Here is a 24,590-nt window from a genome sequence, read left to right as displayed (position 1 = left end):
GTAAGAACTGTAAAAATCAAAAGGTAAATGACTTTAGCAGCAGTAGGAATAATTGTCGTTTTGTTTTGAATAAAAGCCATTAGATCATCTTATCTCAATACTCTCAAAACCCTTATACATTTACTCCATGATATCTAATTATAAGAGTCTCATATTGCCTCATGTCTTTCGTATAATTTCATTTATGTTTGGAATTTCTTGACCCTGTCCAAAATTACAAAAATGCACAGTGCACATTGCTTAGGTTTTAGATAGTTAACTTCATATCCAAATCCACATTGGGAATATTTTAAACTTAATCTTGTCCATCTAGCCGTTTACTGTCTTCAAAATGAAAAGGCCCGAAATAATGAAAACAAAACAGAGGAAAACTTCAGAAACATGGAAATAGCCGCACTAATTTACTATATTACTGCTAGTTTGCTGACTGAGTCAAAGTAAAAGACTCAGAGTTATGAAAAATTGGCCCACGTTGCCTGACGGCATCGTTCGACTTCACTGTGCACAAGAATTAATGCACGATCACATCGAGACAGTTAGAGGGAAAAGTGGCTTCGATTAGCAAACAGCTGACTGCAGCGTTTCGAGCTGTGACCCCAGACTCGCGGTTCAGATCGCTTTTTGGCACACGAATAATTTGGTAGCACTTTATGTGAGCTGTCTTACAGCAGAATCTGGATCCGATCAGCTTAGCTAAACAGAAAGTACGTCCAGTTTTTTTGTGCGAGAGAGCTGAAGCTTCATTCACCCTGACGGCTCTCGAAGGAGCTTTGAATGACATCACTGCAATGCTTCTGCCGTCCAGAAGGAAACCCGCCGCTGTCTTTCAGACAATGAAGATGAGATGTACCATGTGGAGAATAAGCAAACAAACGGGCCAGTCAATGATAATAGAATGTGATAACGATGAAAAAACAACACGGCTTTGCCAAATGGTTAGGAAACCTGAATAAATCAAAGCGCATGTGATCTATGAAGTACAAGACTTGGAAATGAAACAAAGGCTGTAGTCTGACACTCGGCACGGAGCCGTTTAGCTGCAACAGTTTTGAAGTTTTCACATATTTGGCATCCAAACGCACAGTACACACAAAAAAAATGTATTGCTTGAATGCAGTAAAGCATGTTCAGAATGCAAAAACAAATTTCCTCGGATACGCCTTAAATATGCGTCTTGGCTCCGTGAGTAAAACATCTGCTGGTGACGGTGAGATCCCTGAAAATCCGAGCCTCCTCCGCGTCAACCCGCAAACCGCTATCTATCAATCTTTTCCGAGCCTCTGTGTTGCAAGAAAAGCCCTCAATAAGCCGAATCTCTTCTCCTTTTTTTTGTCACTTTGAAGATTTTCCTTCTGTTCCTCGTTTGCCTCTAATAAACACACTCAGTCGCTCACTCATTTTGTTGTCCTTTTTTGCTTTAGCGTTACCAGCAAAGCTGGCCGACTTCAACGCATCTCAAGTTAACACGTCGTCCAACTTTCTGTCTCCTGGATATTAGCCGTTCTTTGGACTTCCACGTATAAATTTACATCCACCATATATTGGTTGCTGTAGCTGAGACAAATCATGCAGCACATGTCCTCTTCTGTCTGTTTTTCCGTCTCTGTGAGTTCATACAGTCACAGTTCTTTCCTTTGGTCCAAAAACTCTCGTTACCCTGCAGCCAGCCTCATAATTCTTATATATGTGAATAGGCACATGAGGGAAACTAACGGAGACGACGGGGTCATAGGTCACTCAGACTCAGCTCAGACGCACCTCCTATGACTAGCAAACTCTCCTACATAATCTCCTTCATAGTGTTTAACATTATGGGGTCCTTTTAAAGAAGATAATATCAGGCATGTGCTTTTTAAACACCAGCTTTGGTTTTGCATTTAATCATGAGCTTTGGAACTTTTGTCAGTTTCTCTGATTTTACTTTTTGTAGGTATATGTTTGAGTAAAATGAACATTACTCTTTTATTCTATGAACTACTGACAACATGCCTTCGAACTCAAAAAGCAAAAATGTTGTATTTATTTGCAGAAAATGAGAAATGGTCAAAAAAGACGCAATGAAGACCTCAAATAATGCAAAAGCAAAACAAAATAAGTTCCTATTCATTTAGAAAGAACAACACTAAATGTTTTAACTCAGGAAGAGTTCAGAAATAAATACATATTTACACTTTTCCTTGAAGAATTAACATTTTGCCACATAACAGCCAGAAACTGCAACATATTTTATAAAGATTTTTTGTGATAGAGCAACATAAATTAGTGTATATTGCGAACTGAAAGAAAAAATGATACATGGTTTTAATTTTTTTCATAAATAATTAAAAACACTTATTTAGCCGCCCTGGAATCACAGCTGGAAGTCTTTCCTAGTACAACTACAGGCTTGTAAACATCTAGCTGTTCTCTGACAACAAACCTTGGCGGAGCAGCTGGGTTTAAACTGACGTGAACTCTATTTGCAAAAAGGTTTGAGACTCATTATGCACCGTCCTCCTTTAGCTGTGCAACTTTGCACCGCTTTTGTGTGCATCACTTAAAACACGAACCAAATTAGTTTTTAACACAAAAGAATTCGAAAAAGTCCAAGAGTAAGCACTTTTCGCAAAGAACTGTGCAGGGTGTGTGTGGACTGTGTCCTATGGGGCATTTTGCTTCTGTGCCGACCTCCAGTTATGACAATAGTGAGCAGAAGTTCATCTGATACAACAGTGACAAAGGAAACATGAGAGGAAAAGCAAACCAGACAGCCGCTGATGAATTATTCTCTCTCTGTGTGTGTGTGTGTGTGTCTTCTTCTTCCTGACTTGTGGGTGTGGTGCAGCTTGGGATGAGGCCGTGTCCTGAAGACCAGATTAATGGGCTAATATTAGATTTAATCCCTTCATTGTGAAAGGCCTACTGACCGAAGGCAGGTCGCGACCTCTGCAAACCAAGATCTTTAAATTAGCACTGCAGTTAATCACAGCTGAAGGTCCACCTGTTGTAGCTCTGTGTTGATTTGTCGCACAAGTCATAAGATCGGAAAATATGCAGATGCAAATGCAGAAGAAGAAAATATGTGTCAGTTTATTAAACAAAATGCACATGAGGCATCTAGATGGCTACATTATCATCTAGATTATTTGAATTTTTACTATAGTAAAATCATAAGGAGAAGGAAATGTACAAATAAAGTGCATTAACTTTCAAATGTACAGGTGTATAAGCTGTAAAGGTATCAGTCAGGAGAAGACTAAAAATATCCACCTCATTATACAGCTGTCGCTGTACAGTCATCAAGAATTGGAAAATATGTGGGGAAACAATGACATCACAAACAATAATGTTTCTTCAAAGTCTATGGAAAATGCAAGAAATTAGCTGGTAGGGAAAACTGCAAAGTTGGGTTGATACAAAAAAAAAGAAAATTCAAATAGATACCGATAAAAAGAAAAATACTCGATACCATTTTCAACAAAGTGGTGACAGATTTTGAAGGATTTGGTTCCTTTTTAGTTAAGAACAAAAAGTATGGCTAATTACAATATGACAATCTATTAACCTCATTATTGGAGCAAAACCAATAAGGAGGAGATAATTCAGCCCTCACTTATATAAAAATATATATTTCTAAAAAAATGTCACTTCTCTGTTTTCTTCAGGGTTTGTTGAAAAAAGGTGGATGAAGTTATAAGCAGTTATAAATTAAAATCAGTATAAAACCAAAAGGCAGGTGGAGACGTTTCATGTCATTTAAACATGAAGAAATGTGAAAATTTGGACTCAAGAAGCAAAAAAAAATAAAGATATTTTGGATTTGGAGAGTTTATGAGGTAGAATGTCAAATAGATCAACATCAGCTCAATTTGACTCACCGTATTGAAGTGAATCGATAAGCGCTTCAGTAAAAAATGTTCAGGGATGAACAACCATGTTAATTCAACGGTGTTTTTGTAATTTTTCACATAAATTTAGTTTTTTAGCTAAATTAGACAGGATATTTACCAACATATCCTGTACAATTTACAGATATATCCGTCTTTTTCATTTTTGTTTTTGCTCCAATTCCATTGTGCTACATAAAATACGGTAAACTGCATGCTGGTGCAATGAAAGCAACTGTGGAAAGCAAGCTGTTGGGTTATTTTCCTACACAAAAACCCTTTCCTGAAAACGTGCGGCTGGTTTCAGAGACCACTAAGCGCAAACAAAGCCCACCCCCCGACCACCCTTCTCCCCTCAGAGAAGATTTATTTTGTCAGGATGCATTAAGGAGATAAAGTCCTGCCACCTGAGCTGAGTGTGAACGCGTTAGCGTTTGCTCTCCTTCGTGTCGAGGTTACTTACTGCTCGTCGAGGACAGAGGACTGTAATCAGATCTGCAGAGAAAAAGACAAAAGAGAAAAAAACAAAACAAATGAATACATAGACGGGATGTGGACACATCGGGAAAGGAGGAGGAAGACAAGAAACAGAGAGAAGAGACAGAAGTTTATGTTACAGTAGAAAGTGCACGCTACATGCGGACGACCTGCTGCTATTTCAAATACCGACTTTGGGTTAAGGCGCAGAAGACGTCCAGCTGGACAGGTCACAAAAATGCACAGACACATCGTAGTGTGGTTAGGATAAAACACTGGGACGTTTACTCAGATATCATCCCCACCACACTCAAGAGTGTTGCTGCATAATTTAGGTGAAAGCATATTTCTACAGCATTCCGACACAGGTCAAAAAGGTCGGTGTTCACATTTATTTGTTTGTCTAACTTGTCAGTACATTAGAGAACTCATCTTTAGCATCTACAGTGACAATTTCTATTAAAAAAGTAAACTAATTCCTGCTTTTATGTATAGAACCTCACCAGTTTTACTAATAGTGATGTTTCTGTACGGCAGATCTGACGAACTGAGGTACCATTTTGTTGCAATCCGATCAAATTGTTTACACTGTATATAAGCAACTAAGCTGAAACACATTTTAATGAGAGGGATCGAACATATTTGGGATTCCTGGCAGTAAAACAGCAACATGAGACATTATTCAGCTGGAAACATTTGGACATGACTGCAGATCCAACGAGAATCTGGAAAACGGATTCGACTGGAATAGAAAAAGTTGGACCAGATGTGTGTGTGTTTTTTTTCCTTTCTTGCTACTCTAAAAACTATAAATTGTTAAAAAAGAATTACAGAAATAATGTTACAGTTGATATCAGTTCTAATAAAAATGTGTTAATGACCCAAAGACTTGAAGAGACCAAATAAAGTCATTTTCATTTCCACTGCAAGATAATTTCTAAACTAACTCTTCTGAAGTGATTAAAGAAAATTACAAAGTTAAAGTTTTATCACTTTAAGTATCATTTGTTATCAGATGAGTCATTTTGTGGTTTATATAGATGTCATTATGGATTGGATCAAATCAATTCTTTGTACATTATTAAGGTGAGTTCAGGTTCTTCTTTGCTTTTCTAAAGTTTCTTCCATTTTGTTAATATTCAACAACATTTTTTGACAGTTTTTGCTTTTAATTCCAATAGTTTTGCCATTGTTTTGTTTTGTTCTGTTAACTTCAGTTTATTCAGCAATTTTCTGCCAAAAAGGATTCTATTTACAGATTTCACCCTGCTGTTTAATAGAAAAGGCAAATATTTCCTATTTGTGTATTTAATTTATTGCGAAGTTCCAGCATATGAAAGACAACAAATAACCTCACCTGTCAGTGCAGCACGTTAAATTTTTTGATAAGCAAAGCTAATAATCTCCTGGAAGTAGCAATGTACGGTGATGTTCATTTTAACCTACGCTTAGCAATGAATAAAAAAATCAAGGAAATGTTTAATAAATATTAAATAATGGAGAATATGCGCTGTTCTCCTGCATTGCCTTGTAAAAATGCGTAACCCTTAAACTTCTTCCATTTCGTTACGTTACAACCACAAACGTTTTTCTGTTTCTTTAGGCTTTTTTGTGATGCATCAACACAACGTAGTTCACAATTGCAAAAATGAAAAGGAAATGATACATGGTCTAAGTTTTTGCAATCTTAAGTGTGGCATGCCTTCGTATTCCTTTCGCCTCTTCCCTGATTACAGCTCTCTTTACGCTACTTGCCACACGTGATGGATTGAATAGTTTAACATCAAACATCACTGACCGTCCTGCATGCCACGATGTTCAGATTTTGATTTGTGAACAAATTAGAGAAACATTTTAATTGCGTTCTTCTCGGCATCAGCCTATCGCAGCAAATCCCGACACGCCACGCTGAAGCTTGAGAGTTGAGAGAATCTAAAAATGTTCTCAAGGTACGAATACTACGGCTGGAAGGTAATGAAACATGCTGGCGAATCCGACTGCGGCAGCTAACAGACACTCTCCATTATGTAATTACAGGAACCATCTGCGAAACCTCAGTTCACACATGGACTTTCCAAGCTGAGGATATTAGTCCCACAGGGTTTCGCTGACAGCCAGAGAACACTGTCCCTCCAACCTGCACCCTCCTGCGTCTTCATCGCTAAACTAATAGGGGCTCCGGAGCAGCAGGAAACAGAGGAGAGGGTCTGTTTCCTGCAGCAGGAGGTTTTCAGTCTGCCTAATGAGAATTAGCGCTGGATGAGAGTGATGTGGGATGAGGAGGTGAAGCAAGAGAGAGAGAGAGAAAAAGAAATGGCGGGGTACTATGGAGGGGAAACTGTCAAGAAAGAGGGGGAAAACGAAGGGAATAAAGAAAAGTTTGCTTCGTAAAAGAAAAGGGAAAATTGTGAATGGAAATAAGAAAAGTATTCTTTTTCAGTTTCACGGCTCTGGAGAGTAGCGTGGTGGCGTGTGCAGTTGACGGTTCCTCGGGGCGCGAGGGCTTGGCAGCGGCGGCTCCGGCCAACGTCCCGCCTGACGCTCCGAGACTGGAAGCGGCGTTTTTCGCTTCATCTCTGTCCAAAGACAATAAACAGAAAGTGGAAGCGCAGACAGGCAGAAGCCCGGGCGAGCACGCGAGGCCCGAGTGCAGAGTGACCCAACGTGAGTCAGAATGACCTCTGAAGAGCTGCACAGTCTGCTGGCTGATAAGAGTAGAAAAGCAGAGAGGCAGAGATCGGAAGGAGGAAGGCAAAGCTCAACTTTCACTTCACTGCAAACTGGATTAAAACCAGCGAGCTGTGAAACGAAAACGTAGCATGACCTTAAGGACGTGCGACTGGAGTGGAGGTGACGGGTGTCTGAAGGTCAGATGGAGGAGGAGGAGGGCGGGATTCTGTGGAGGTGGCAGCTCTGTGGTTATCTGCCGCTCTTCCTTTCTTTCACATCAGCACTTTCCTTCACATCAGCACTTTCCATTTATGTGGCTCCGTGCTGATCGTCATAAATCAGATCTCTGAGCGATTCCAATTCAACGCTAAAAATACGGCACCGTCCCAAATGCACTTTTATTCCAAAAACCGTTAAAAACTAAACAGAGCTTCGAAAATAAATTCAACTGTGTTACTAATGTTGTCATTATTTTTGCATTTCTGTCAGTTTTTTATTTGCCTTCTTCCTCTGTCGACTGCAAAGCAAGGTGTCACATGGACATGATGAGGTTCATCTTGATCTTAATGTTTTTCTTGTCCCAGTTGCTGGGTAGACAACAGGGATCTGTGAACACAAAGCACTCTTTTATCTGTTTACTTATTGCAAGCCTCATCGTTACTGCAGCATTCATCAGTGTTATCACACACCTGGGTCTGTCGCAACAAATCAATTGATCGAATACTAAAAATAAAACGAGCTCAATAATTTCCATTTGTATGGTTTTACTGTTTTTCTCTTTTCTCTCTTTCTGCCAGACAAAAGTCTTCAGTGTTTTGGTCTCAACCGGTGCTTTTTCTTTTCAAGGACAATTTTGTTTACAGAGCCTTCATAGTTAATTTGTTTATTTATTTTGGATATTTAAAATGTCTTCCAGTTCCAGTGTTAAATGTCCCTTAGAATCTAAAGTTTATTGATCTTTGACAAGGTTTTCTGTTGCAATCATATCGGTTGACGATGGCCTCAAAACAACAATGTTATTGTTTATCGCAATAACTTCTGGGACGATTTATCATCCAGCAAAAATGTATTATTGTGACAGGCTTACGACACACGCCATGTTTTCTTCTAGCATTTAGTTTTCAAATTATGCATCACTGATGTAGTGAAGCAGCCTGACTGACAGTAATAAAGTTTTATTCTTAGAGCAATATTTGCTTTTGCTGTACGCAGTGTAAAGATTCACAACACATAAAGACAAGTTAAAAACCAACAAGTTTTGTGACAGAATGATGAAGTCTGGAGCATTTTAAGTGCTCCAAGTTTTCACCCTCTGACCCACTAATGGCTCCAGACCCAGACTATGTATGACTAATTGAAGTATTCAAACACAGTTTAAAAGCCAATTAAAGAAGGACATAATGACACAAACAGGCTCAACAACAATTGTATCACCTTTATCTGAACTCTTTTGAACAATTGGCCATAACTGTTCAAAATGATGGCCAAACTATTGGCTGTAGTTTATGGTTCTAACACCACTTTTGATTTCCCCTTTAATTTTAGCAACAAAAAAAAAAACGTGAATCCTCAGACATTATAAGTACTTGGTGTATGTGGAAACAACATCTTTTTAATAATTGCTTGATATGTATTGTCTGTTTTCTTTTACTGTTTGAACTATTTTTCCACTGTTGGTTAAAAATTGTTTTTAACAATTCAAATTACAATTATTTTTGCAAAGTTTAGCAAGGCAGTCGCACTACTGAATGTAGCTACTGTATGGATGTAGCCTGTTTGATAACAGGGATGGTTTATTTTTAGATAAGTGTTTGTTTTTGTAAAAGTTCAGACTGTCTGCAGTGATGAATTTCCAGCTGAGAAAACGGATTTTTTTTGTTGTTGTTTTGTTTCTAATCAACGGTTTCTTGGCAATAAGTACAACACAATACTGTGATAAAACATTAAATGCACATCACCCAACCTTAATGTTGATCTCCGTTTTATGTATTTATGCTCACAGCGGCCTAATAGTCAAAATAAGTATTTGAGGTTTAAGGCGGAGTGAAAAACAAAATACAGGAAAACAAAATATACAGCATTTCTGTTCAAAATATCCAAAGAGATCAATCTGTTTTCTAAACAACGGTTTCAATAAACAGATTAAAAACTACCGCTACGACTACTGCTAAATTTACTACTGTGTCACAATGTTCCAAAAGGTAAACAACACTAATTTACGTCTACTGTAAAACACATTAACACCAACAGCGACGTACCGCAGGAGAAACCGAAGCACGTCTCTGTTTAACAGCTGAAATACAGTGAACAACAATAACTCTGAATACTTCATCAATTCATAAAGTAGTTGTATTTAATAAGTTGCCTAACATGTTCCTTATCGAAACCACATCGGGGTTTTTTTTTCCAAGAAAATGTTGCGTGTTTACTGTATTTACCTCAGTTGCCTAATAAAAAATAACGAAAACGACTTTTTCCAGGCTTTTCGGTGACGCCACCGTGTTGCTCGTTTTAAACTCGCCCGTGCACACGCGGCTTTTACAGACGTAAAAGTATGCGCTAGTCAAGACACGAATATAAATACTCGGCAATTTCGCTGTTTCTAATTAAGAAGGAGAAGCCATAGAAACACTCCAGCTCCACTTACCCCCCCGTCTCTGCTCCTGAATCCACGCAGTCATCTTCTGTGAAGGTCGTCTCCATCTCAGACTATCGCCTGTGGTCCAGATAACTGCATTGTTTCAAAGTCCCAGCGTCGGCCAATAAGGTCAAGTTGCTCAACAAGAGCAACGCGGTTGTTTCCGTCAGGCAGCCTCTGAACGCAGCGGGCTCTGAGTCCGCAAATGAGCTGCGGAGTTTTACTAGATGGAGCAACAGGCGGCTGATGCCGTGATATGTTCAGTGGCTGTTGGAAATATGACAATGCTACTAATTGTCTATTGGAGATAGCCTGCTTTAGAGCTACATTTTTGCGATGTGTTATTGGCTACACGGTAATTTTACAAAACAGAAACGTTACCTAGTGAATTTGGTGAAACTATCTGTATGGTTAGATAATGTACAAGTTTTGGAATAGAAATCGTGTAACTTAAACAGCTAAAAGACAGCTAAATTAATTACATTAGAACCAAGATTATTTTTGATTTATATTTTGTTTTACATTTTTATCTTAAGATACACTTTTGTATTTTATTTATTTATTTAATCCACTGAATGTTGATTCATCACAACATCGTTATAATCAGGAACATTTCATTTCATGATCGGCAGTGATAAAAATCTGCTTAGCTCTTGGTGACTCTTTTTTTTTTTAGCGGTACTTGAAGGCAGCGTGTGTAATTGTTCTGCTGTGGCTCCATCAACAGAGGGAATGAGGTAATGCAGCATGTTTTTCCATGACACCAAACGCAAGCAGGTAAAAGAGGAGTAATCTAATTTCTGGGCTTCAAAAATAGTATATTAAACTACTTCCCGAAAATTGACAAATCCTTCCAACAGGATGTGTTTGCTAAGATTTAAAAAAGAGAGGCAGTAGGCAGGGGATTACATTAAAACTCAGTAAATGTGTAAACTGTCCCACAAAAATTACAATTTGTGTAAAATCTATTTGACATTTCAGTACATCAGAGCATTTACAATAAATCTCGTTAAGGCTAAGGACACTTCACATACATACACCGAATTTATGTATAAAACTGAGCTAATTCCATACATGAAATCTGATCATCATCATCATTATTAGTAGTAGTAGTAGTTTTTTTAACACTTAAACTCGGTTTCATTGTTAAAGAAAATTTACCTTCATTGAGTTAACTAGTCCAACCTCAACAGCTGCAGTCAAGTTTCGTATTTTATAATTTTTTTTAATACAAAAAAACGCGGGGTGACGTCATCTCCACGCGCAGACTTAAGCAGACCTGACGGTGGGCTTGCACTGCACGTTGATGCTGGGACTTATTAGCGGCTAGCTACTGATTTTTATTTGTTTTCCTTTGGCGCTTTTTGTTTTTTCCTCAAGGTTCGGAAAATGTCTGTGACTGAAATGTTCAGCTACATCCAGGGCTTCTTGAGCGCCGACCAGGACGTGAGAGAGGTATGACCAAAGCTGCTATCAACATTAGCGCCCCCACACCGTTAGCTGCTAAGCTAACCTGTTTCCCCGAATTGGCTGTTTCTCTGCAACAGAACACAACACAAATCTAGTGTGTTAGGCTTTACCACTTTAAAACTACTCTCTTCTGTGTTTCTTATTGGTTTATATTAACTCGTATACATTTATTTTCTTGTTTGACGCTGCTATACTTGTGTCCATCTTTACAATTTATTTGTCACAGGATATTCGTAAGGTGGTCCAGAATTTGGAGCAGACAGCCAGGGAAATCCTTACGGTGCTTCAAAGTGTTCACCAGCCGTCTGGGTTCAAAGAGAGTGAGTTTTGGAGAAAATTTGCAATGCCATGTTAGTTTCTTCTAAAATGTTGAATGTCTTAAAGCCATTGCCCCCTCCCTCCCCCCCCCTTCCCTTTTAAGTTCCCAGTAAATGTGCCAGGGCACGGGAGTTGTTCTGCACTGTAAGGACGCACATGGCTGAGCTCAAAACCAAATTTCCTGCTGAGCAGTATTACAGGTAGGATTCACTTTGGACACAATACATATAATTAGGAAAAAGCATTTTATTGTGTAGGTTTTTTAAAATTAAGCATGCATCGCAAGAAATTTCTAAAAGTTTTTGCTTTTCACCTCTTACACAGGTAGTGTTTATAGGATGTAGTCTTACATTTGTTTTCTTTTTTTTTGTTGTTTTTTCAATGAGATTTAGAACCTTCCTTTGTTTCCACCTGTGTACCTGTGAACCCTTAACGTTTTAATTTCATTCGCCTGTCCAGGTTCCATGAACACTGGCGGTTTGTCCTGCAGCGTTTGGTCTTCTTGGCGGCCTTTGTTGTCTACCTGGAAAGTGAAGCCCTCGTCACGCGGGAGGAGGTGGCTCAGATACTTGGAAGTAGGCGCTGTGTTCTCTTCTAGAGCCACGTTTTTATAAGTGAGAAGGTCCGGCTAACTCTACCTCCCCCCATGTCTCTGGCAGTTGAAGTTGTGCGAGAGAAGGGCTTTCACCTGGATGTTGAAGATTTCCTGGCAGGAGTGCTGATAATGGCCAGTGAACTGGTGAGTGGTGTGCTGCTGACGTCCACAGTGTTTTGTCAATTTCTGTGTACAGACTTGAGTTGCAGTAGTTGTATTGAGTTACATGACCAAAGTCAAGAAATGTGTAAAGAATAAATTGAGCACAAGGCAGCTGAAAGTTGCCAAATGGTGATGATGATGCATAAAACAATGGCCACCCAAGAAAAGTAACGGTAGCAATGTCTTCAGCTCACGTGATTTTTATAAGATGGAGATTTATATTGGGAGCTGTAACTTTAAGACCTAGTATACCGGAACTCATTTCAGGGATTTCTAAGCCCTCTGAGGTGAACCAAATCTGTCTACAAACCAGTTTTATAATTCTTGTAGTGGGAAGTACATAGTTGTTGGAGACATCAAGCAAAATAATAATTAACAGTTGTATATTTTGCAGATACATTTCATAAGATCAGATTTCTATATTTACTTTGTCCCATTTATCTCAGTGTTTGTAGGCGGGTTTTAAAACTCAGTAGCTTCATATGGAACTTGTTTTGCTCCTGCAGTCGCGGTTGGCGGTGAACAGCGTCACAGCGGGAGACTACAACCGGCCGCTCCGCATCTCGAACTTCATCAACGAGCTGGACTCGGGCTTCCGCCTGCTCAACCTGAAGAACGACCCGCTGAGGAAGCGCTACGACGGCCTGAAGTACGACGTGAAGAAGATCGAAGAGGTGGTCTACGACCTGTCCATCCGTGGCCTGGCGAAGGAGCCAGAGTCCGGCGGAGACAAGTAGAACGAGGAGCGTCGTTGGTTTGCTGTTGGAGCAGGAAGGAGGGTGGAGGTGTGTTGGCAGCTGCTTCCTGCTGCGGGACCTTCTGCATGATTGCCGCAGGTTGGGTTGGAGACTTGGAGATCTGGAAAGTCGGAGATCCGGGGATCTGCCCGAGGTCCCCAGCAGCACGATGGTGTATCTGTGTATGCGTGCGAGTGTTTCAGCATGTATTTGTGCAAATGCATGCGGGAGCGGTGGTTCAGAAGGATGTCGGTCTGTCAGAAAGGCAGCAGAGGCAGTAAAAGGATCTCTGCATTCTCCATTCAGAAGTTTAAGATTAAAGGTTCTGTTTGTTGCAAGTTTTGGAAACGTGTTCCTGTGTTACAGCGTCATTGTATTTCACCGTTCATTTGAATTTGCAGCATGGCCCTGTTTGGGAAGACTGTCAGATATTTTTTGAGTGTTTCAATCTTTTCTCTTTTTTTATGTCATGTTCTATTTCGCTTGCTAAAATGTTAAATTTGTATTTAAAAAATGAAAAAAAAAGCTGTTCACGAGGTGATTTAATCAGTTGGAGTCTCCATAAGGTTCAAAAGCTACAAGTTTAAATCTTAGGGTCCACTAAGACAGTCAACTATCTTGTCAGAATTTTTTTTTTTAGTTCAAATTCTGATTGTTGGTTTGTACTTTTTATGAGACTCAAGGAGTGAAAAGCCAAAGAAACGACAGTGTTGCACTTCACTGTAAAATAAGAACAAACTGATTCATTAAATGACCTGTAGTTGCAAACCTTTTTGAAACTGTGCCAGTTGACTGTTTAGCCATTTCGGTTGTGAAAAGTGAAAAAATGTCTTACATGGCTTATGTTTTTTTTTTAAAATAAAGGTTCATTTTTTATTGTTAGTAGTGGAGCAAGATGATTGTTTTCTATGAAAAGAAAAGTTTCTCATCCTGTGATTCAAAATATTACATTTTAGGTGTTTCTCCTCGTAGATAAAACAAAACAAAGTGTTTAAAATCTTTTTTTTAATATAATTCACAATATATTACACTAGAGAAATAATACATAAGATGTTTCAAACCAGAAGGGGAACGTAAATAAACCAAACATGAGTGTGTATATTTCTTACATTGAGATGGGTTTTTTTTTTTTGTCCTCCCAACAGCAAATGCGCCTTAGTGTGGAGTCAAGCAGCTCTGCCCTCCAAAACACAGTGATATGTTCTTCTTAATGCTACTTCATAATAACAGCAATGGTCTTAAATTATCGGCTTGACTGGCTTTGTCTCGATGTATCCAGTCAACCCAGTATCTTCGCCAACGAAAGAACACATTTCACCAGCAGCTACACAGGCGAGTAAAATCTTTCACTTAAATATAAAGTGCTTCAAACTAAAGCCCTCAGAAGTAAAATCACACCGGTTAAAAACGCACTAAAAAAAGAAGGCAGTTCACTGTAAGGAATAATTATATTGCCTGTGAGTGCAGACAGGGCAGGCTCGTCTGTTCGGTGGAGATCAATGCTACTGCGGCAAGATTGCGAATTTGTCAGTCTTCGTCTAACAGTAATAAAGTAGAAAGGCACAACAGCTCATTGCTGGTCTCAGAACACAGTTGATAACCTGTCATGGTGACATGATCGGGACGTCAGGTGAGCAGAGTTTTTCAGCCTTCGGAGACAATGCTTACCTTTTACGACAATGAGACAGTGAGACATGATCCGACTAACCGAGATGGGTCACTTCTTGAAAATAAAATGGTAAATTGTGACGTTTTCTTTGTTTCTATCTACAATCACAATTTTGTAAAGTGTAAGACTACAATACTTAAGAACTTTGGTTTTCAGGGTCTAAGAGTGCAAGTCTTTCTCCATGAACGTTTTAAAACAGCTGAGGAAAATAGTTCAATTATTTAGCGACAAAAACAAATAAAAGCACCCATTATCTACGCAGCTGCCGATGCACTGAGTATATGGATGAAAAACTCTGCCCTTGACACACAAAGAGGCCGACTAGCACCAGAGATGCACCGTTTTGTGGCCGACATACAATCCGCAGCATTTGTAAAGCTTTGAAATGCCTTTAGCCATTTTACACAATTTAAATTTCTCAAAGAACAGAATTCAATATATTTTATAATCCATCCTATATTTGGACAATATGAAGTCACAGAAAAGCAGGAGTGTACGATTTTAAAATGACATAAAACTCACAGAGTTGACAATTTGAACCATTTTCAGCATCTTGTATTTGTGATTAGCATGGCCAGCAGTACTAAAATAAACAGATTCTTGAATTTCTAAAAGGCAGCCAACATTTCTAAATCCTGCAGACTTTGCAAAGTGACTGTTGCAAATTGCTCAGCCTTCCTGTTATCTGATGAAAGTCTTGCTCTCTCAGGGTCTGAACGAATCATAAAATTGTCTCACAATATCATAGAAATTAATTTATTCTTATTAAATAGACTTTTCCCCCTACGACTAAATTTTGAACACCTCACATCCTGAAAACAGATGAAGTGTATTTTTGCCAGCAGCACTGAGGTGTGGTGCATTCAAGTGACAGAAAAAAACATTGGATTTTTGAGATTCTGACTACCTGGTCAACGAGTTCAAAATGAACTAATTCAGATCGGCAGCCTGAATTTCTTGGTGCATCGCTGACTAGTCGAGTACGCTATCCATAAAACACAATTTTTAAAAACTGATTTCATGGCGACAGGATGATTTCGGTTTCAAAGACGAAAACAGAGGCTTTCTTGGAGTTGCAATAACGAAGCGATGCGTCAATCATCAAACCGCCTTACACAGATATCAGAGGCTCGGTGAACCTGCCCAGTAACATAAAACAGAAGGACCGACTGTAGATTGAGTGGGAATTAACTGCATATAAAGTAGCTACTTTGTGAAACTGGCTGAGATTATTGCTGTTCCGTGAAATCCCATTGAATTACAGATATGTTGACGGTCTGTTCTGAGCCCGATGGAGAGGCTCTGCTCAACTGCATCTCTGGCAGTGAAAGTTGTTATGCCGCCTACAGACAGTAGAGGGCAGCACACAAAGATAAAAGGGCAGTGACAACAAAACGTAAACCACTGAAAAAACAAAACAAAACAAAAAAACCCCCCCGAAGAAATCTTTACCGTCTCTTACCAAAAATGTCTGCAATCCTCACTGTCTTGTATAAAAATGACATAACAGTTTTTTTTTTCTTTTTGCAGCCAGTCATGTTCAGTCATGCTATTCGTCAAATGCACCTTTAGGTACTCAACAGTCTTTACAATCAAGGCTTTCAAGAACAGCCCAAGTACTTTTTGGTCGTTCAAAAAAACTGTTTTTTTTCTCTCGTTTTTTTTTTTTTTTTGTAACAGCTTCAAAATTATATCTACATACAATTATATGGCGCACTTACTGCTTCATAGGAAAAAAAGTGCTTCGTTTTCTCACACACAATGTGAGACAGATTGTGTGATTGTTTACTGAAATCTAACACGTCAGAACGGCGGTGTTACTCAGGAGATGTCGCAATCGGGTTTCTGGAGTTGAGAGACTGGGTTATTTACAGTGGAACAGCGATGTGGTGGAGGCTAGCTTCAGGAACGCGTCTGGTTGGCGTTGATCATGATGTTTGGCAGAGCGTTGCGCCTTTTCCTCCAGGTGCCCAAGTCTCGGGCGTACCTCTTCATCTGATGGAACCACTGCTGGGTGCGGGATTTGTCCGAGGCACGGAAAACAAATGACTCCCGTCGGATGTCGAGGACCTCGAAGGTGTCCTCGCACTCCGGATCTGACGACACCACGCAGTTTGCGAGACAAATCGGCTCTCTCAGCACTGCAAACTTCCCGCTGCTCTTGTCCTTGATTAAGACCAACACTCCGTCTCGAACGCTCTCCCCCGTGCCTTCCCCCTGCCGTCCGATGTCGGTGGCCTGCCCTGGGGAGTCGCCGCCCCTCTGTGTCCTCACCATCAGTAGACTCTGCACGTTTTGGAACTTGAGGGCCTTGCTTCCCTTTTTCAGCCACTGGCCGTCTGCCGGCTGGGACAGCTGGAGAGGTCCCTCCATGACGAACCGGGTGTTTTCTCTCGCCCAACCCACGGTCTTCATCGATACCTCTCGCATCTCGATGTTGATGACCTCCCGGTTCTTGCGGCTGTCGCGGCGGAACGAGCGCAGGGACCATGTGACGCCGTTGCCCTCCTGCTTGGTCTTCATGTTGATGTGCTCCAGATGGGACTCCACTCGACTCTTGGCCTCCCGGAGGCGCGCGTAGTCCGGGTGGCATTCAGGAGTGACCTTAATGATACGGCTCAACAAAAGCGGGTACTTAGTGACGCGCTGGAGCGGTGCCATGAGGAAAGAGCGCAAGTTCATGCGACGCAATGCGGTGTTGTCGTTCTGGGAAACATCCAGGAATATTCTGAAACGAGAAAGAAGGAGGGGGGGGGGGCATTTGTACAGCCATCGCATGTCTTGAGAAAATTAAAACTTTATTAATGGGTGTTATAGAAGAGCCAGAGATGCGGTTCTGTCTGAAAACATGAATCATTGCCGCTTAGCTCTCAAAATAGACCTTCCTCTGAATAAGTGATAACTCACTGTCCTATCCATTAAGAATTACACAGAGCAGCTGTGGCAGAAACAGGAGAAAGCTCCCAGAGCAGCTTTTCCATCGTACAGCCCAGCAGGGAGAACGGCTATGGTCGTTGTTAAGTACCTGAGCAGTTCTTTCTCTTTCTCCAGAGCGTTGAGCATGTTGACCGAGGTGGACTGCTGCAGGCAGTAGGTCTGGAAGGCAGGGAGCATGTTGACAAACTCCAGGAAGATTTCTCCAATGTATACGGTCAGCAGGTCGTCATCACCCTGGAAACAAACCACGCACATTCAATTCAAATGGAAAGCCACTGCTGTCGTAGACTCTAAGTCATCCAGTCACGGTCACCCAGAACCTGAACAGCAGGTGGACGTAAGTGTGGCTAGTTTATGACGAACATAACCAAATCCTTCACCTGCTACACTGAAGGGAGAAAAACATGGACATAATTCGAAGGATCTGGAACCAACAAGAGGTCTTTGCACAAGATATTGTGACTATAATTAATTTACATTCCCATCATAGCCTTCTGGAATGAAATCATTAAGTGCCTTAAGATTCCCACTCTCTGTACACCTTGTGCTTTTTATTGCTGAACGTACACCTGGGCTAGTGGTTCTGTGTTTAGCTGTGTCTTTTCCCTGTATGTAAGGTTTGGTGCTACAAGCTTTGTCTTCTCTCCTTACTTTTCCTTTTCCCCTCTGGAGATGCACTGAATTTAATATTATTCAATTAAAGTAGGTTATATCTACAACTGACAAATAAGTTCCCAAAAAGGTCTTTATAGATAGTGGAAACTACAGAAGAGTTGGAAATCAGCAAAAACAGTGGCTTGCAGGGAATCACTGAAGTTGCCAGATTTAAAAGGGGTAAAAGTAAACAAAGTGTTTCAAACCCTGCGCTGGAGATACAGGAGAAAAACCTGAGTGAAGTTCCATCTAACAGCACCAGGGTTGTTTTGGTTGAAACAGATGAAGCGTCACAATAAAACTGCACCTACATACATTTGCATACTGTATTTAGATTTTTGCTTGTGGTTGCAAAGGGTTGATGCGATGAAGTTGTGGACGTCGTTTGCGTGTTCATAAGAGATAAGAAGGTCACCTGGTCAAAGGCCTGATCGATGCTGTCCTGCAGGTGTTCAGTGAAGCGGTCATTGACGTCTATGAGCTCCTGAACGTTGCCGAACACCACGGCAAGTTGCTCGGCTGTCAGCAGCCCGGCGCTCTGCATGGGGCAGTAGAACTCCTCCTTGATGATCCGCAGGTCCTCGCCGTAGCTCGACTCGGTGTTCAGGAACTCCAGGATGGCCTCCTTGCGCTCGGTCCGCAGCTTGGAGCAGCGCTCGCACATGCGCTCCCCCCGCTCTTTGGAGACGCCGTCCCTCTGTCCGCAGTCGGGGCAGGGCCTCTGGGATTCCCACGCCCTCAGAGAGGCGGACGGCCTCTTCCAGGTGCGGGACAGGCCCGGGCCGATGCCACTGTCCACCCGCTCCACCTCTGCCCCCCTGGTTCTGCGGTGGCGCCGTGGCTCGCGGTCCTCTTCGTCCCGTTCGTCGCTCAGGCCCACCACGCCGCTATCTGAGCTCAGGCTGCTGATGGTGCTCCAGCGGTGCTGCCCGCAGCGGGTCACACCCAGAACCGCCTGGCGCTCCTCGCCCGGCGGCTCAGAGTGGCCGCGAATTGCTGCTGGTGCTGGAAGGAAGAAATTACAGTCCTCTTTAGGAACGATATTTTTAAATGAACTATCTGGTAATATCATAGTGCTGACTCCTGCTAGCATAGTAGACTCAGATTGAATTCAGACAGTAGATTTCAGAAGAAAAAACTATTACAGATATCATATTTCTATAACAGGTAGATGCTCAGCCTTGCAGTGGAAACTTAACCTTTGGCCATGTGGATAAAAAAAGTCAATACCGTTGTGCATTGACACGTATCGACAGATTGAAGGAGTCCAAGTTCTTAAATATCTCCTGTAAGCTTGCTTTGGCAAACAAACAAAAATGAAAGAGTGATATTTTTTACTGCCAAGAAAATAAATGTACTCTTGATTTTCTATTTCAAGGTCGCCTCAACATCCGGTGTGCCGTATTGACTGGGATTTGAGCATTCTGTGGCTAAGAGCTTCGATTGATGAAGAGGAACAGTAAATGTATAGAGCGGGGGGGAGGTGAGTGACTGGATGGAAAAGTCGAAATATTCGGATGAGTAAGCACCGAATTCCTTAAGAGACGCTGAGACAAATCAGAAGAGGACAGTAACCAAGGAGTACAGCTTCCCCAGACGAGACGAGGGGTGAAACGGGGCCGCAGAACGTCACACAGTCAGCTCAAATAAAAGACCGAGCCGTGGTTTTGGAAGTGGGAGTGGGTTGTTTCTACACCAAAGATAAATCGACTCTGAAAGTCAGTGAACCCTTGATGATGTAACTGACGTCAAGGGCAGACAGTGGGAATTCATGAGGGCTGACATAAAAACAGGACGCAGTATCATGACAGCACACACTGCCTGGAAATTCTTACATAACCATTGAAAAAAAAAGAAAGCAGGCCACAACTCTAGGATCTGACAGTCGCCATCGATTACTCTCTGTCTGTGACATTTACGCATCGTACAATCGAAGAAAAAGTCAGGAATGCTCTAAATATAATCAGTGTTACGCAAACGGAGCCTTTGCACCCCCGGTGGGTAAATAACTACATTTGTGACGTCAGTTAAAGACATTGAGTTTTGTCAATTGAAATTGTAGCTATTAAAAAAGATTCTTAATAAAGATATAGTCCTGATTACGCCATCTACTGTCTTCAAAATCAACTAAAACTGACATGCTGGATATTACATCTCTAATTTCTTACCTCAACCGCCTTCAAGCCTCATCTCTTACACCAACCCCTTTCAATCTTTAGACTTTAAGCCTCAAATCCTCATCCTTTACTCTTTCAACCATCATTCCTCATCTCTTATGCCAACTCCAGTCAACCCTCACTCCTTATCCCTTACTCCTTCAACCCTCATCTTTTACCCCAACCTCCTCAAACCCTCATTCTTCATCTCAGTCTCATTCAGTCCTCTTTCATAATTCCTTCTTCTGACCCACATCAACATTCATTCCTTATCCCAACCTCATCCCAAACTCCTTCTTCACTACCCCTTTAACTCTCATGCGTACCTCTTTCACCCATCATCCTGGCGCATCTACCTTCTTCATATCTAAGCTTTTCTTCCTTAATCCCTCATTACCACTTATGTCCTCAACTCAACCTCCATTTTCGCTTGTTGCCTCCTTCATAGCTAATCCCATCATTCTTCATCCCTTAGTCCAACCTACTTTTACCCTCAACCAATAACTCCCTGAGACCTAACAACCTCATCGCTTCATTTGGCCTTTACTTACCACTGTCTCTGTCTCTGTCCCTGTCCCTATCTCGGCGGTGGCTATGGATCCGGGCAGCGGCGGCGATCTTCATTTCCAGCTGTTTGCGTTTGGAGGCGTCCGCCGGCATGGGATCGCTGTAGTGGGGCCGGAGGCGGCACTCACGCTGCACCCTCACCGACTCCACCTGCTCGTAGGCTGCGTCCGAGCTGGAGCGCCTGCAACCCAGGCCCGTGTGCTGCTTCATGGAAAGGACACGAGGATCAATGGGATGGTCACATCTCTCCGGCAACAGGTGAAATAGAGCAATAGTTCTTGTGTGCATTCAGGAACATCCTAATATGTATGCAATACAGACAGAAACTTTGTGTTTTTCAGACATTCAATTCAAAAAAGCGACTCTTACTGCACAAATTCATTACAGTTATCCACTCAACGTTTGGTCAGGGCTTCATTTGCATGAATTATTTATGCAGACGATCAGCTTTTGGTCTAGTTGAGGGGCTGATAAGTCCCAAACAGGTATTGCTTCACAATTCTCTCAAGAATGTAGTTATCCCTCTTGTATCTCTTTTGCTTTTGCCCCAGGGCAGCTGTGGGTCACAGTAGTAGCAGAATGTGTGTGTGACTCAGATAATGACCCGACGTAGTGTAAAGCACTTTGGATTCCTCTGCTCTAGTTAAAGCTCTATACAAATACAGGACCTTTACCATTTGTCAACCTCACTTTTCCTTCAGCTAAACGTTCCATTATTATGTTTGGCTGCAGAGTTCTGCGAAGGCCCAGCCATTTCTGACATAAGCTGTCTGCTGGACGACGGTGAGGTCAGCAGTCTTCCCCCATGATGGCGTAGATCAATAACGCCACATTCAAGTGTTCAGGCTGAATATTCTCATTTTGTGAGAAATTGCATTTTGGGTTTCCATTAGCTGCTCCCCACAATCGTCAACGCCAACGGAAATGGATGTTTGAATCGTATCGCTGTGTGCAATGAATATAAATTTGTCTGTGGAGAGAGTCTTCCTCTGCGGCATCACCACGTTTGCTGTGATGGTGGCGTTACATAACAGCTCTAACTTATCCCTCTGATCCCGGCTGGCAGGAGTGACAGGAATCCAAATTTCATTCCCAGATGCAAAACGAACTGTCTGGCAAAGACTGTAAACACACATAAAACAATGCTCTTATCACTACTTGAAATCAAACAGCCTTAAAGATAAAAAAAAGAAAAAAAACAGTCGTTGGGTGAGAATCTCCTGGGCTTTTCTTTAGGTGATGAGAGGAATTCCCTAAATAAAGCACAATCCTCAGATTCGCTCATCGAGAGACAACCCGAGGAGCAAAGTTCAGCCCTGCTTATCTCAGCACTCTACATAGGAATGGGTGGATGGATGACACTGGCTTCACACCTACAGCTCTGACAGCTACCTGCTGAACGTGACAGGAAAGCGGCACCGAGATCTTTCACATCAGAGAGCTGCGGTACAGACAGAGCTAGCTGTGATCAGGTAAAAATGAAGAAGAATAATTAATATTCCACCGAGCGATCAAACAGAAGCCATTGCTTTGGGAACGCAGGGGCAAGCTGAGCTCCAGGAATCTGAGATGGAAATTGAGAAAAAAACACGCCTTGACATCTGTTTGCTAATAAAACTACCTCCAGACACGCAGCATGGGAGAAGCGAGACGGAGGATCCTTCCGATCTGCAGATGCGGCGAGGGGCTCGATGCTAGCCGCGGCCAAAAGGGATGAAGAGGCGACTTGTCGCCAGCAACCCCGGCGCCGGAGGGGCGTCCTAATCCTGCCTTTTATTCCTTCCTCAGACCGCGAGCCACAGCTGCAGCTGGAGGACGAAGAGCTGCATGCTTGCTCTTGTCTGAGACGAAATACCTCTGCATAAAAAAGATCCAGGAGAAATGTGCATATGTGTGCGCGTGTGTCGCAGTCTCCTTGCTCGTCCCAGCCATCCCTGAATACCAATAGATCCGAGAGCTTCTGCTTTTTTTTTTTTTTTTGCTGCAGAACGACGTCGGCAAGCGGCGGATGTAGGAGATGCACGCAAATAACATCTCAAAAGCAGATAACATAACAACAGCAACAACAAGAAAATGAAAGGTCCTTACGCATTCTCCAGCTTCTTCCCTTTCTCCTGCCGCTTCTCCTGCAGGCGCCTCGTCGCCAGCCTCGGCTCTGCAGGCCGTTGTCGGCGTTGCCATGGCAACGGCGAGAGGCTGACAGTCGGGCGAGGGGGCGGTGATGTCACAGCCTCCGTCCCGGTCACCTGACAGCTTGACTGGGGCCTCGGCGGAGATCTCTGCACTGCAGCTGGCGAGGCGGTGGGGGGAGAAAGAGGAAGACGGAGGTAAAGAGGGATGGATGGATGAGGAAGAAGAGGATTTGAATGTGGAGTAAAAGGAGGAAATTTGGGGGTGGGAGGGGGGGGTGGAAGGCAACAAAAAAAACAGTGAGCATGCAGCAGAGAGAGGAGGGCTGGGATTATCATTCTGGAGAAATGCTTGTCAGCAAACAGCTTCCTTGTCATTCCCTTTCCTGCACACGCACACACACACACACACACACACACACACACACACACACACGCACACATACGCACACACACACACGCACGCACACACCCTCTGCTCCCCTGCTGAGTCGACTGTCCTCCACACCCATCCTCCTCCTCTTCTTCCAGCCTCATCAGTCCAACCCCCCAAACACCTCGATCAATACCCCTGCTCTCCTCCTCCGCCTCAGAGGGATAGTAATTAGGGACATCAGTGCATATTAACACCTGAACCCCGGGACCACATGGGTAATTCCTGCATGCAAGGACAGACCTTCCCATCGTTCATTCTTTTGTCTGATTACTGGACAGCTATACGCTCACTGCACACGACCATTAGCGGCTCTGATGCCTCCTCACCCAAAAAAATAACAAACAAACAAAAAAAAGCTCAACAGCTGAGCTGAAATGACTCTGCAAATGTTCATGTACCTAATACGAAACATAATCCTGCAAAAGCACCTGCATTCTTTACACATTTTTGAACATTACACAATTTGGTATGTCTTAACCACAAATCCCAATGTATGTTAGGGGATTTTATGTAATCTAATCAACCTAGAAATCGTGATGTATAGTTGTAAAGAGGAATCAAAGGATAGAAACAAATACTCGTCTGCCACTAAGAGTCAGCGTTCGCTGCAGCCACATCTGTACTTATTTTACAGAACTACTAGAGACAGAAATTCTTCCTTTCAGCTCCAGTTTGGTCAATTTTAACATTTTTTTTTCAGAAAACAATGTGTTGTATTTTCCTTTGTGTTGTATTTACTGTTTGTACTGATTTGTATTTAATGACTAAATTTGTGTTCTAAATTCATTTTGACCGTGTCTTGTATTAACTTTGCTTTTAGCAGCACAAATTTCACATTGTATGATAAACAGCCATTTGGCAAATCTTGCCACATTTACAGAAATGTTAATTAGTGTGCATTGTCTCTCCCAAATCAATTAGCACATTTCAAATTCAAATTGAATATTGAGCATCAATGTTCAAGTCTTGCTCTAGGTTCTCAACTGGATTGAGGTCAGGACTTTGACTGGGCCATTCTGTCAGTAAAATGCATTAAGTTAGGGTTTAGTGACTTTTTTTGCTCTGGATTGTTGGGTTCTGCAGGGGAGTGTTTTCTCTACTTTCTCAGG

The 24,590-nt window shown here is 42.0% G+C and overlaps 3 protein-coding genes across 11 annotated transcripts in view; 1 reads left to right on the top strand and 2 right to left on the bottom strand.

The window, feature by feature from the left end:
- The window catches only part of fam124a (family with sequence similarity 124 member A), a 31,369-nt gene extending 21,241 nt beyond the window's left edge, over window positions 1-10,128 (bottom strand). The window contains exons 1-3 of one of the 4 annotated variants that reach the window (XM_081600663.1): window positions 9,661-10,126; window positions 9,272-9,306; window positions 4,330-4,361 (exon numbers count right to left, since the gene is read on the bottom strand). Coding sequence is in view for 1 of the 4 variants with exons in the window: in XM_008432536.3 (XP_008430758.2) it covers window positions 4,330-4,361; window positions 9,661-9,716 (88 nt within the window). In the remaining 3 variants the exon portion in view is untranslated. Of the gene's footprint in view, window positions 1-4,329; window positions 6,920-9,271; window positions 9,307-9,660 lie in introns of all 4 variants that reach the window. The other 3 variants (XM_081600659.1, XM_008432536.3, XM_081600653.1) reach the window with 3 other exon arrangements.
- A 778-nt stretch (window positions 10,129-10,906) lies between these two features.
- On the top strand, window positions 10,907-13,815 carry tsn (translin). The gene is made up of 6 exons (XM_008432501.3): window positions 10,907-11,106; window positions 11,348-11,441; window positions 11,543-11,639; window positions 11,899-12,014; window positions 12,099-12,178; window positions 12,703-13,815. The coding sequence occupies exons 1-6, from the start codon at window positions 11,041-11,043 to the stop codon at window positions 12,931-12,933; spliced, it is 684 nt and encodes a 227-aa protein (XP_008430723.1). The 5' UTR covers window positions 10,907-11,040; the 3' UTR covers window positions 12,934-13,815.
- Window positions 13,816-13,923: 108 nt separating this feature from the next.
- arhgef49 (Rho guanine nucleotide exchange factor 49) overlaps window positions 13,924-24,590 on the bottom strand; it is a 75,206-nt gene continuing 64,539 nt past the window's right edge. For 5 of the 6 annotated variants that reach the window (XM_081600633.1, XM_081600641.1, XM_081600639.1 and 2 more), the window contains 5 exons: window positions 23,005-23,206; window positions 20,901-21,120; window positions 18,609-19,198; window positions 17,628-17,773; window positions 13,924-17,330 (listed from right to left, as the gene is read on the bottom strand). In XM_081600633.1, coding sequence (XP_081456759.1) covers window positions 16,505-17,330; window positions 17,628-17,773; window positions 18,609-19,198; window positions 20,901-21,120; window positions 23,005-23,206 — 1,984 coding nt within the window. In that variant the 3' untranslated portion in view covers window positions 13,924-16,504. The remainder of the gene's footprint in view (window positions 17,331-17,627; window positions 17,774-18,608; window positions 19,199-20,900; window positions 21,121-23,004; window positions 23,207-24,590) is intronic. The other variant, XM_081600648.1, reaches the window with a different exon arrangement.

This window comes from Poecilia reticulata, chromosome 2, assembly GCF_904066995.2.
Source record: "Poecilia reticulata chromosome 2, P_reticulata-male-v2, whole genome shotgun sequence".
Lineage (NCBI taxonomy): Eukaryota > Metazoa > Chordata > Actinopteri > Cyprinodontiformes > Poeciliidae > Poecilia > Poecilia reticulata.
Note: the sequence above shows the minus strand (reverse complement) of the source record. Positions and strands in the feature narration are given on the sequence as shown.

What these genes read in the sequence shown, in the direction of transcription:
- tsn (XM_008432501.3), top strand. Translation starts at nt 11,041, where the DNA reads ATGTCTGTGACTGAAATGTTCAGCTACATCCAGGGCTTCTTGAGCGCC. An exon ending in CCGACCAGGACGTGAGAGAG is followed by an intron (nt 11,107 to 11,347) that starts GTATGACCAAAG and finishes TATTTGTCACAG; the next exon opens with GATATTCGTAAGGTGGTCCA. An exon ending in GCCGTCTGGGTTCAAAGAGA is followed by an intron (nt 11,442 to 11,542) that starts GTGAGTTTTGGA and finishes TTCCCTTTTAAG; the next exon opens with TTCCCAGTAAATGTGCCAGG.